Source organism: Xenopus laevis, chromosome 9_10L (genome assembly GCF_017654675.1).
Source record: "Xenopus laevis strain J_2021 chromosome 9_10L, Xenopus_laevis_v10.1, whole genome shotgun sequence".
Lineage (NCBI taxonomy): Eukaryota > Metazoa > Chordata > Amphibia > Anura > Pipidae > Xenopus > Xenopus laevis.
In genome coordinates this window covers 71,022,441-71,033,052 of record NC_054387.1, presented here as the reverse complement: position 1 = coordinate 71,033,052, position 10,612 = coordinate 71,022,441, and the positions used below count along the sequence as shown (strand labels likewise).

Genomic DNA, 10,612 nt, shown 5'->3' with positions numbered 1-10,612 from the left:
CTCTCTGAGTAGCAGACCGCCAAGAGGTCTCACTGCCTTTGTTCCAATGGGAATTAATCAGAAATGCCAAGTAGGCACCTATTTGAGGTCTTCATAGTCAGAGAGAGAAGAAAAGCTCAGGGGCGGTGCTTAACCCTAGATAAGGAAGCAGCTAAAAGCTGCAGTTCAGCTGTTTGTGGGGGGCACACCTGGCGATTCAGGGAGATTTAGTCGCCTCGCGACTAAATCGCCTCTTTTTTGGGGCGACTGATCTCCCCGAACGGCTTCCACCGGCTATAATGAAAAATCGACTGCGGCATGGCTCACGCAGTGCTTCATTTTCAGAAGTCGCCCGAAGTTGCGTCATGAGGAAACTTCGGACGACTTCAGAATACAAATCGCCGCAAGTGCCATGCCGCAGGCGATTTTTCATTATAGCCGGTGGAAACCGTTCGGGGAGATCAGTCGCCCCAAAGAAGAGCCGATTAGTTGCCAGACGACCAAATCTCCCCAAATCGCCAGGTGTGTCCCTTTACAAGATAAAACTGAATGGAGGGAGAATGGAGTAATTTTAGGGGATTTTAAAATAAAAGGCTTATTTATCCTAAATTCTACACACATACGGGCAATTTCACAAGTAGCTCTTTGTTGCCCATGAGGTTCTTTATATGTAAAACACAACTATCTGCTGTATAAAGATGTGATGATCGGCATTTTCCCACAATTAAGATGGAACTTCTTCTGGATTAAAAGGTATAATCTATTTTAAAAGTGATATTTTACCTTGAACCTAACGTTTAGTATTATGTAGACAATTATATTGTGAGACTGATCTTAATTTTTAAACATTTTTTTGGAGGTCTCCAATCTGGAACTTCAGCAACTGGTGCTCAAATTTACCCTAGCGGCCATTCAGTGGTTTAGAGAGTGGAAGATGAATAGGAGAGGGCCTGAACAGACAGATAAGTATAATAACCATTACATTGAGCCTCAAAGATAAATAGATTCCTTGGTTACTGGGGTCTGTGACCCCCATTTGAAAGTTGAACAGGGCTATGGGCTGAATGTTGAGATTTTTATTGCCGCCACCATACACAAGATTTTCACAGCACTTTTTTTCTTTTTTTGCCATAAAACTGCCTCCAAACATGTGAATCCGTGGCCCTCACTAGTAGTTTAGTGCAACGCCTTGCTATTTCACTGATGCGTGGCTAAATGTCTATGAGATACAATGAATATGTGACCTTCTCTAATACATTTTGTTTATTCCTTATGGAAATACAGTAGATGTGCAAAAGAGAGTTACAAACCAACTGAAGGAGACAGATCCAGATATTGTAAAAATTAAATAAGCTCTATAGAGAAATATGGAAATATTCTGTTATAACATTTGTACATGGAACATAGATAGTGGTGTCTTTCTGCCTCGCTCTGAATAGGGCAACCTGTTTCATAAAACAGTTAGTAAAATATATATATATATATATATATAGCAATATACAGAAATACAAGGTTTCCTTTAAAAATGACTGCGTACAAAACAAACGTTAAACGCACATTGGAAACGTAAATACAAAATTTTTACAAACCACAAACTTTTTCTTGCTATCCAAAATATGTAACTCAAAATCTGTACCTTTTCTCTTTCACTCTATCTGTACAATTATCTTCTGTAAGATAGCACCTTAGAGGTGTCCTTTATAAAATAAAGAAAATAAAGTGCGGTAACTGTTAGAACTGATATTTCGCATTAATATATATATATCATACAGTGCAATACCCCGGTACGGCTGAAGCTATAACATGCATTATACAGCTGACTTGTTTCTCTTTAACATGAGGTTATATGTACACTGAGAAAATGTAATACTTATAGAAAAAACAATATAGTTACAATCTCCGCCTGTGACCCCCCCCTCTATTAAATAAACCCAAGATTACAGATAACATTATGAAAATGGCAATATACATAGGAATTACATTCAGACTTAGATTAGGATCCAACCATTATATCTGGCCAGCGATCCCAATACCTCTTGCAGGAAAAAGAGTAAAATCATCTTTGGATATTGATGCGCAAATGACAGAATCTTGCATTTAGGGCCAAATATCCCCCTTTTAGACGTTTAAGGCACCCTATCCTGTTTAACACAATAAATACAAGTGATAACAGGAGACACTTTTTAAAAGGATCCTTATAAGAGCTTATTACAAACAAAAACAACTTATCTTTACAGTTTGTTTTTTTAAAGGCACCAGCACGTTTTTTTAATACTGAGTTTGTTAGGTGCCCAGAATATATGCTACTGCTGTATATTTCAAAGCAGTGATTGGCAACTAGAGGATCTTTAGCTATTGTAATATAAATGGGCCGACCAAGTACTTTCTGTTGTTCCATTTGTTCAGGCGAGCACCCAAATGATCACAAAAGCAGAAAAGTAAAGAGAAATTTTCCAACAGGAGAGATAATCTTCAATTCAGCAGGATCACAGAATTATCTAAACAGCCCCTCAACTTGCAGAAAGTATGGCCATCTTAACTCCCAGTTGTGCTGTTCTACAACATCTTAATGGCCAGCTGTATCCCCATGATTCTTTTGAGGCATCAAAATCCTTTACGATTTCACTGTATAACTGGGAACAGCTTTAACCCAACTGGTCCAAGAAGACAAAGTAACGTGTGGAAACAAGCACTTTTAGGCACCTGCTGCTGACTCCCCACCACTCGTGTGCTCAATGAAGAAGTTCATTCAGTCAGAGCCAAGAGATTCTGCAGTAGTTACAGCACTGGCCTTTTTTATATTGATAAGTGATCATCAAAGCTTCTATCCCTGAGCAGTTGCTGCCAACCAGGCCAGACATTTATCTGCTTAGTTAGGCAGGGCATCCACTGGGCTTGGCTGATCTTTGCCCTGTTTGGCCTATTCTTATGTATAACATATCTACATTTCCATTATCCATGAGGCGACTGCAGAAAAGTATCTGACTTGTATGATATCACTGAGGTATAACAACTTTAATATCGTAAGTTGGGAACATAGCACCATCAGTACACTGGCTTATATGATTCTCTCTTGTCTTCCCTATTATCGGGCTGTCACTGTTTTGCCAAATGAGGGCAGTCATAACCCACAACTTTGTATATCAGGGACCTGGTATCCTCCCAACTGCCGATGCCAAACATTGAAGGGAATGGTAGTTTACTACAAATCAGAGACACTCAAGTTCTAGATCCCTGACAAACATTTGTGGTCTTGAACCCCCTGTTGATCCACCTCCAGCATTCACTGCTGCTACTTGCTCCTCACGACTGAGCCTTTTGTGGTCTCCCTAGCTCATTACAGCTTAAGATAAAGTCCAGGTTAATAAATGTAGATTTGATGTCCCTTTAAGCGCTTTCACCTTATTCCTCTGTTATATGGTTCAAAGGGGAAAAACGCAATTTTGAAACCAATATGTATAAAATTCTATGCATTCCATGTAACAGTGCTAGAGTCTGGCTTCTTTATATTTTCCACAACAAAGACTGACTGAGTGAGGTCCTACCCAGCACTGGAATTTCCATTTCAATAAACAGTACATCGTGATGCTTTTCAGTCAACTACCACACCCCCTAGTTTGCTTTTCAAGCGATTAACTGCCATAAGACAGTTTATACGCCAAGTGTCTTTGTCCTATCCCATCCACAGACTGATAAGGCCTCATATTCAAAGAAAATAGACAGCACTGTGAATTAGAAGGCTATCAAGAGTGCACTCACATAAAGACCATTCTTCCATACAATGTCTGTAACTGCATCACACGTTTGACTCTATAAAGGATCGCTTTGGTTTAGAGGATGGCACAGCACTTATATTTGCCTCTTTAACTAACAAGGACTGTGATCTAGATATAGATTCGGGATATGGCTGGGGAGTAGCTTTGGTCACCCTTGGATCCTGCAAGTGACTGGGCCTCTGACCTTTTCCATCTTCCATACCATTATGCATGTTTTCCCCGGAGGAGCTGGCCATTGTTTTGTTGTGATTGCCATAAACAGGAACCTGCCTGGCAGGCATCTTTTCAAAGTTTGCACTCTGGACACTCCCAGCAGAGGGGGGGTCCTTTTGAAAAGCCTCCGTTGCTTGATTATGCCAACTCCTACCCAACGGTGCGTTCTGCTGTGTAGATCTAGCTGTTTTATCCATGATTCCCATAAACGGAATGTTGCGCAGTCTCTGTTCAGTTGTCGCACCTTGTTGCTGGTTCAGTTTACCTTCTTTACTACGTACGTCAGGTAGTTTGACTCCTTCTGAGAAACTGCTACTTGAGATTAAGCCATGTGATGTCATTTTTTTGCAGTCTGTTCCTAGAGTTTTTCCACTACTAGGTATCTGGGCTTCCTGCACCTCGAGATGACCTAATAGTTTTTCTCCTGTTTTAGTACTACTCACAAATGAGCTTGATGCCTTATATGAAGATCCAACATCACTGGCATGCTTTTGAATGCCATGTCCTGTGGACATTTTATCTCTGTATGTGGAGGCATGTTCTCCCACACTATTGGTTCCAGAAGATACAAGATTTGTCCCATCTGTATTGAAAGCTCTGCTGCTGGCCGGGTTTGAAGAGTTTCGGGAAGAACCAGAGCTCAGTGGTGTTAAGGTTGATGGTAAATGAGCCTTGTAGGCACCTAAACTACTTCCAGTCCTTGAAACCAACTGCAAAGAATTCATATGCTGATTGGTTTTCACAATTTGTGCTTGCTTGGTAGGTTGCTTGATCAGTGCCTGCTGCAAACCTACATTCTTACTGGGATGTTCCACGGGGGATTCAGGCCTATATTTTTGATTCACATGTTCCTGTACCCGGTTGCTGCTGAGAGAGAAGTCCTGTGTATGAGAAGATGCTTGGTGATGATCGTCATGCTTTGGGCTTTCTTCTTCTTGGATCTCTTCAAAACTTGGGCTGCTCAGGGTCTCTGCGAGAGATTCCTCCTCTTGGTCAGATTCAGTATGTACTTGTGAGGGGGGCTGAAATTGCTTCTGCTGTGTCCTTTGCTGCTGTTTGAATTCTTCTTCCACTCTTGTCAGAAGTCTCTTTATTTCTAAATTGTTTGGACACAACTTTAGTGCTTCGTGGAGGTCTGCAAGAGCTGCCACAAACTGTCTGGAAGGCATAAACAAATAACATTACGCCGATTAAATATGACTTACTCACTGTAAAAGCATTAATATCCCCAATTATGCAGATACACACAGTAATTAACAACTAGATTAGTGTCATGCTTCATTAACAGGATTCAAAGCCAAAGCTCACGCGGAGTTAACAACATACAGGCAATTACTAGAATAACTAAGACTTTACATAGGCGTGGGCCCTCTGACTATTTATCAATTAACATTCATCATGTCTGAAGTCATGTGTAAATGCAGGCCATTAACATTAGATCAATATTTGGGATACTAGTTGAGGAAGAAGCAGTTAATGCCAAATAGAAAGAAAGAGGTGATTTTGGGACACACTTGGTAGGAGTTACAGCGATAAACTGATCAGTTTTTTGGAGTTCCATGAAAACAGTAGCAATGGGGATGAAAGCTTGAGGTAGCGCAGTGGTTAGTAATGGAGTTTGTATGTTTATCTGTGCTTACGTGGAGTAAACCAACAAAATCCCATTGTAGATCTTACAATCTAAGGTCCCTGGTGATGGGGATGTAAGCTCCACTAAGGCTGGGACTAATGTGAATGATGTATAATTTCTTTACAGCACTGTGGAATATGTTTGCGCAATATAATTAAAGGACAAACAATGCAATGTCTAAAGAAGACTGTTCTACAACAGCAGAGTTCTCTTACCTGCTGCTTCTTTTAGCCCGTGCCCTGGCATAATACGCTTCATGGCATTTTGGTTTCAGCTCCAGCGCTTTGGTGGCAAACTCCTCAGCCAATCCAAAATCCTTTGCAAAGAAGAAAAAAGAGGACTTGTTACTGTAATAACTCTAAACACAGGGAATGCAGATCCTATGTACCGTACCTGTCATTCAATGACATAAGATGAAGTGAATGAGGGATGTAAGGACTGCAGCATAAGTTCCTCCTAAAAAACATCTTGGGCCTAAAAATAAAATTCCAGCCTAGCCAAAGGCAGTGTAGCCAAGGGAATGTAGGATTGAATTTCCTTGCAACAACTTTACTGGCCAGTAGCAGAAGTTATGTTGCCATTATTGCCTATAGACAATGATGAGATTTCATTCATCTGATCACGATGGCAGCTGCCATGCATATCTCTTTCTGAATATATTCATAGGAAGTTGCATTATGACAGCACACATTATTTTATTCAAAGGGGAAATGTGCTCTGTTTTTAAATACCTATGTATCTGTTGGGGGCCACAGTTCTCGCATCAGTTCTCATAGAACAAGAGACATTTTAGTACAGGAGCTATTGTAATGACCAGAAGCAGGTAGCTTAGGCTATTCTATCATGGGTCTGATTAAAATGCACTGCTCTCTCATTGGGCAAGGGACCACATTCCAGTTGTATTTCCAGCACTTATCATTGTAATTGTATTTACTCTGCACCTGTGCAAGTCACTGAGCACTGTGAATATAGAACCTTTTACTTACGTTTGTTTTCCTGCGACACCTTGATAAGTTGAGAAATAGAGACACGCGAAGCTCATTGAATGCTTTAATTTCCTCTGCAAACCCTTCCCGGGGAAACTTGCGCAGGGCGTACTGGTACCTCTGTGCAGCTTCTTTCATTTTCCCTTTCTGCACCACATGAAAACAACATACATGAATTACACATAGGGCAATACACTTTATATAAATGTATATGTTATATCAGGCTGCCCTACACACTAAATAAAATAGTTCCTGGCAGTTTAACTCGTATAAGAAAGCTTTTCATTCCAAGTGAAATTGGCTACCATAAATAACTGGCCAGTATGGTCTGCAGGTAGCCTTACAGAGCATTTGTTTTTTTAGATGGGGTCAGTGACCCCCTATTTGAAAGCTGGAAAAATTCAGCAGAAGGCAAATAATTCAGAAACTATAAAAAAAAATAAAGACCAATTGAAAAGTTGCTTAGAAATAGCCATTATATAAAACATACTTAAAGGAGGAACTATTGTGAAAATTAAAATTTAATATTTAATATAAGCCTCAGCAAACTGAAATAATAAACTTTCTAAATACAATTAATTAAAATAAATATGTACAGTTTCTGAAATAATCAAGTTTATCTCTCTCTATCCCTCTCTCAGCATCTTTTTCTCTTCATTCTCTCTTCATGAGGGAGTTGGGTGTCAGATATTCATTGCCAGTTGGATCCAATATATCTTATAGGGGGGGCCTAGAAGATGTTTTAGAGCTCACTATTAAAATCACCAGACATCATGTCTCTCTACATGCAGGATTTGTGCAAAAGGCAGTTATTTTGTTTGTACTGGAATCAGTTATTTGAATGAGCTTTAATAAATCTGCTAGGAAAGGAAGCCCCCTATGAGATATATTGGGTCTAACTGTCAATGACTGACACCTGCTGACATCCAACTCCTGCATGAAGAGAGAAAGAAGAGAAATAGATGCTGAGAGAGGGATAGTGAACATAAACTTGATTATTTCAGAAATGGTACTGAAGATTTAATTGTTTATATTCAGAAAGTTTCTTATGTCGGTATGCTAAAGCTTATATTAAATTTAAATTTTCGCGAGGTGAACCAATCTTTTAAAGGGAATCATCATAACACGGTGAAAAGACAACTGTCTTTGATGCAGTAGAGTTTTGCCTTGAGGTGTGTATTCATACAGAAGTTGTGTATATCCATCCATAAGAAGCATATTGTTGGGCGCTGGTCTTGCCCATTTCCCACACAAAGCAAGCACTATACAGCCCTGGCATGTCAGTAAGCCACTATGTGCTCCCCCTAGCCACTTACTCTGTACAGCAGATTCCCTTCATCCATTAACTTCTGCAGGAGGATGATCAGAATGTCAGGTTTAGAGGTAGCCATTGCCCAAGCTGCGTTTCCTTTAAAGAGAAAACAATATTTATATATCTGCTCGGTTATAGGAATACAGAAGTCTGCTGCAGAAGGTGGAAGACATCATTACCATGCACGTGGCTAACACGGATATATTTCCTTTACATACAGAGGTGAAGAGGCCGGTTGTCAGTATAAAACAGAACAAAACAGATGTCACTGACACAAAGACAGGAAAATGAGATCAGTTTCCTTAAACAAAGTCTTTGTCTGGCCACTCCTTATATCAAACCTCTACAGTCTATATACGCAGCTGACTCATTAGTGAGATAATATCTAGTATACGATTCCTAAGCAATCATTCCTTGGCTACCAATACCTATGAGCTCTAAAAGTAACAAAAAGACGTATATACAGATATTAAATAAAGACATGAGCTTCTTCATTGAGCCCAGTAGTTCAGCCTAAATAACTGTCTGAAAGAAAAATATTTGAGGGGGGGGGTGGCAATGCTATCATCTTGTATTGGGCAGTAGAGTGCCAGGGACTTACCCCAGTTCCCAGGGCACCATTAAATAACAAAAAATTGTGTCCTGTGACTTGTAATTCATAAAAAGTCAAAAATGTATTCAATTAGCATAATAACTTAACTTTTGTACATACTGAGCCCATATGACCCACCTTACACATTTCGTACCCATCCAGTACTTAATTATGTGTTAGAGGGTACAAAGCGCGTAAGGTGGGTCATATGGGGTCAGTATGTAGAATTTTTTGTTAAATGGTCCCAAACTCCTATTCCTGTTACTACCAGGCTGTTTCTACTAAAGGTTCGGAACAGATATGATCTTTCCTTTACAGCAATGTGTAGAATAGTGAAAATGTCCTTGTACAGGAATGATTTGTACCTAGCTTGGCTCCTTTCCGAAGTAGTGTTACAACCACTGCAGTATTTCGACATCCGATGGCTCGATCCAAAGGCCGCATCCCACTGTAGTCGACATGTTCAATCATGGCACCGTTGTCTACCAAATACTGCACCTACAGGAGGCCAAGAACCAACACAAAGTTACAGCTTCTGCTCTCTATATGGACAATCCACAAGTTAGATCACTTGGCTCTGGGGCAGCAGATGTGCAACTGGGGGAGGAATAAACTTGTTCTCTTCTGCAAAATATCTGCAACTCCCCCTGAAGGGTTTAAAACTTTTACTATAAACTCAGAGCAAGTCCGTTATATTCCATCTTAAAAATAAAACAGATAAAAACCATCCCCCTTAAAATGTATATACGTGGATGTGTGCTGGGCTTTAGAGAAGGTATGCAGAGTGCTGGCATTTCACAAATATGTAAATAGAAGATTAGATATGAATTTTACCAGTAAAGTGCATGTGTTTAAAAAAGGATTGAGGTTCCCTTAATGATACATTTACTCTCTCTGAAAGGTTCTGCACATTCCTAAAAAACAAGTGATATAACGTACAATTTCTGCATCTCCGTAGAAAGCAGCCAAGTCCAGGGGTGTGCGTCCGTTCCTATCCATCTGATCGATAGCTGAGCCCCTTTCCACCAAACACTGAACCACAGCCTTGTGGCCCTTTAAGCAAGCCCAGCTCAGTGCAGTCAGACCCTCCTTGTCCAGTGCTGCAATGTCTGCACCTGAAACAAAGGGAAGGCCAATATTGTAATATCTAATATCTTGGGGAACTACAACTAGTAAAACGTTGTCCTCTGTGAGCCCCCCCCCCCCAAATTAGCCCCAAACTTCCAGATTTTTCAGTACATTCATTTGGTAATAATTCATCTATTTAAAAACAATTCTCACCTTCAGAAAGAAGGAACTCCACTGTGCCGCAGTGCCCCTCACAGGCAGCAACCATCAGAGGAGTGCGCCCCTGCTTGTCACTGATGTTGACGTCAAAGCCGTGCTGCAGGAGGAGCCTGGCAATCTGCAGAGAACCATGACAACAAATAATTAACGGGGAACTCCACACAAACATAACAACAGCTTTTTTTTTTCAGCTTTGAAAATTTTTCAAACAACTTTGCAATATAAATCAATTAAACAATATGCAGACTTTTCATAATTTTTAATGGTGTGGAACAGTTCCCTAAGCCTAGCCACCTGCTGGTCTCTCTGACTACTTTGCTGAGCTGGCTGACTACTGTTACTTTGTATCAACATCCTGCTGTCCTTAGCCTGCATCCTCCAAACCTCACACTGCACACGTGATTTCAATAAGGAACATCACAGTGCAATGCATTGTGGGTTATGTAGTTCCTGCATGCTGTCTGTAAGCTGTGGAGAAGTTGTTACAATTTGTAACATCAGTGTTTAGTCCCTCCTTCCCTGCCAGGATTTGAAATGATGCAGAAAGAAAATAACTGCTAAACAGCTGGATTTCAGCATAGAAAATGGCATTTATTCATACTTTTTTAAGAAACAGGTAACCGTGATGGGTATATTAGGGGTTTCTGTGTTATGTGGGCCTCTTTATCAAATTTTGGTTTGGAAGCAAGAGTCCCCCTTTAAAATTGACTTTTATACAATCATCAGGGAACACTTCCACTTCAACCTCAGGCCAGGACTCAGGCACCCTTAAAGGACAAGGAAAGTTAAACTAAAGAAGTAGGCTAGAAATGTTATACATTATGTTTTGTGCTTCTG

At 40.3% G+C, this 10,612-nt stretch overlaps 1 protein-coding gene across 4 annotated transcripts in view; it reads right to left on the bottom strand.

The window, feature by feature from the left end:
• Nucleotides 1-1,040: 1,040 nt before the first annotated feature.
• LOC108701338 (protein TANC1) overlaps nucleotides 1,041-10,612 on the bottom strand; it is a 134,884-nt gene continuing 125,312 nt past the window's right edge. For 3 of the 4 annotated variants that reach the window (XM_041577582.1, XM_018235801.2, XM_018235803.2), the window contains 7 exons: nucleotides 9,770-9,893; nucleotides 9,428-9,603; nucleotides 8,854-8,986; nucleotides 7,901-7,992; nucleotides 6,585-6,731; nucleotides 5,814-5,914; nucleotides 1,041-5,126 (listed from right to left, as the gene is read on the bottom strand). In XM_041577582.1, the coding sequence (XP_041433516.1) occupies nucleotides 3,776-5,126; nucleotides 5,814-5,914; nucleotides 6,585-6,731; nucleotides 7,901-7,992; nucleotides 8,854-8,986; nucleotides 9,428-9,603; nucleotides 9,770-9,893 (2,124 nt within the window). In that variant the 3' untranslated portion in view covers nucleotides 1,041-3,775. Of the gene's footprint in view, nucleotides 5,127-5,809; nucleotides 5,915-6,584; nucleotides 6,732-7,900; nucleotides 7,993-8,853; nucleotides 8,987-9,427; nucleotides 9,604-9,769; nucleotides 9,894-10,612 lie in introns of those variants that run through there. The other variant, XM_018235805.2, reaches the window with a different exon arrangement.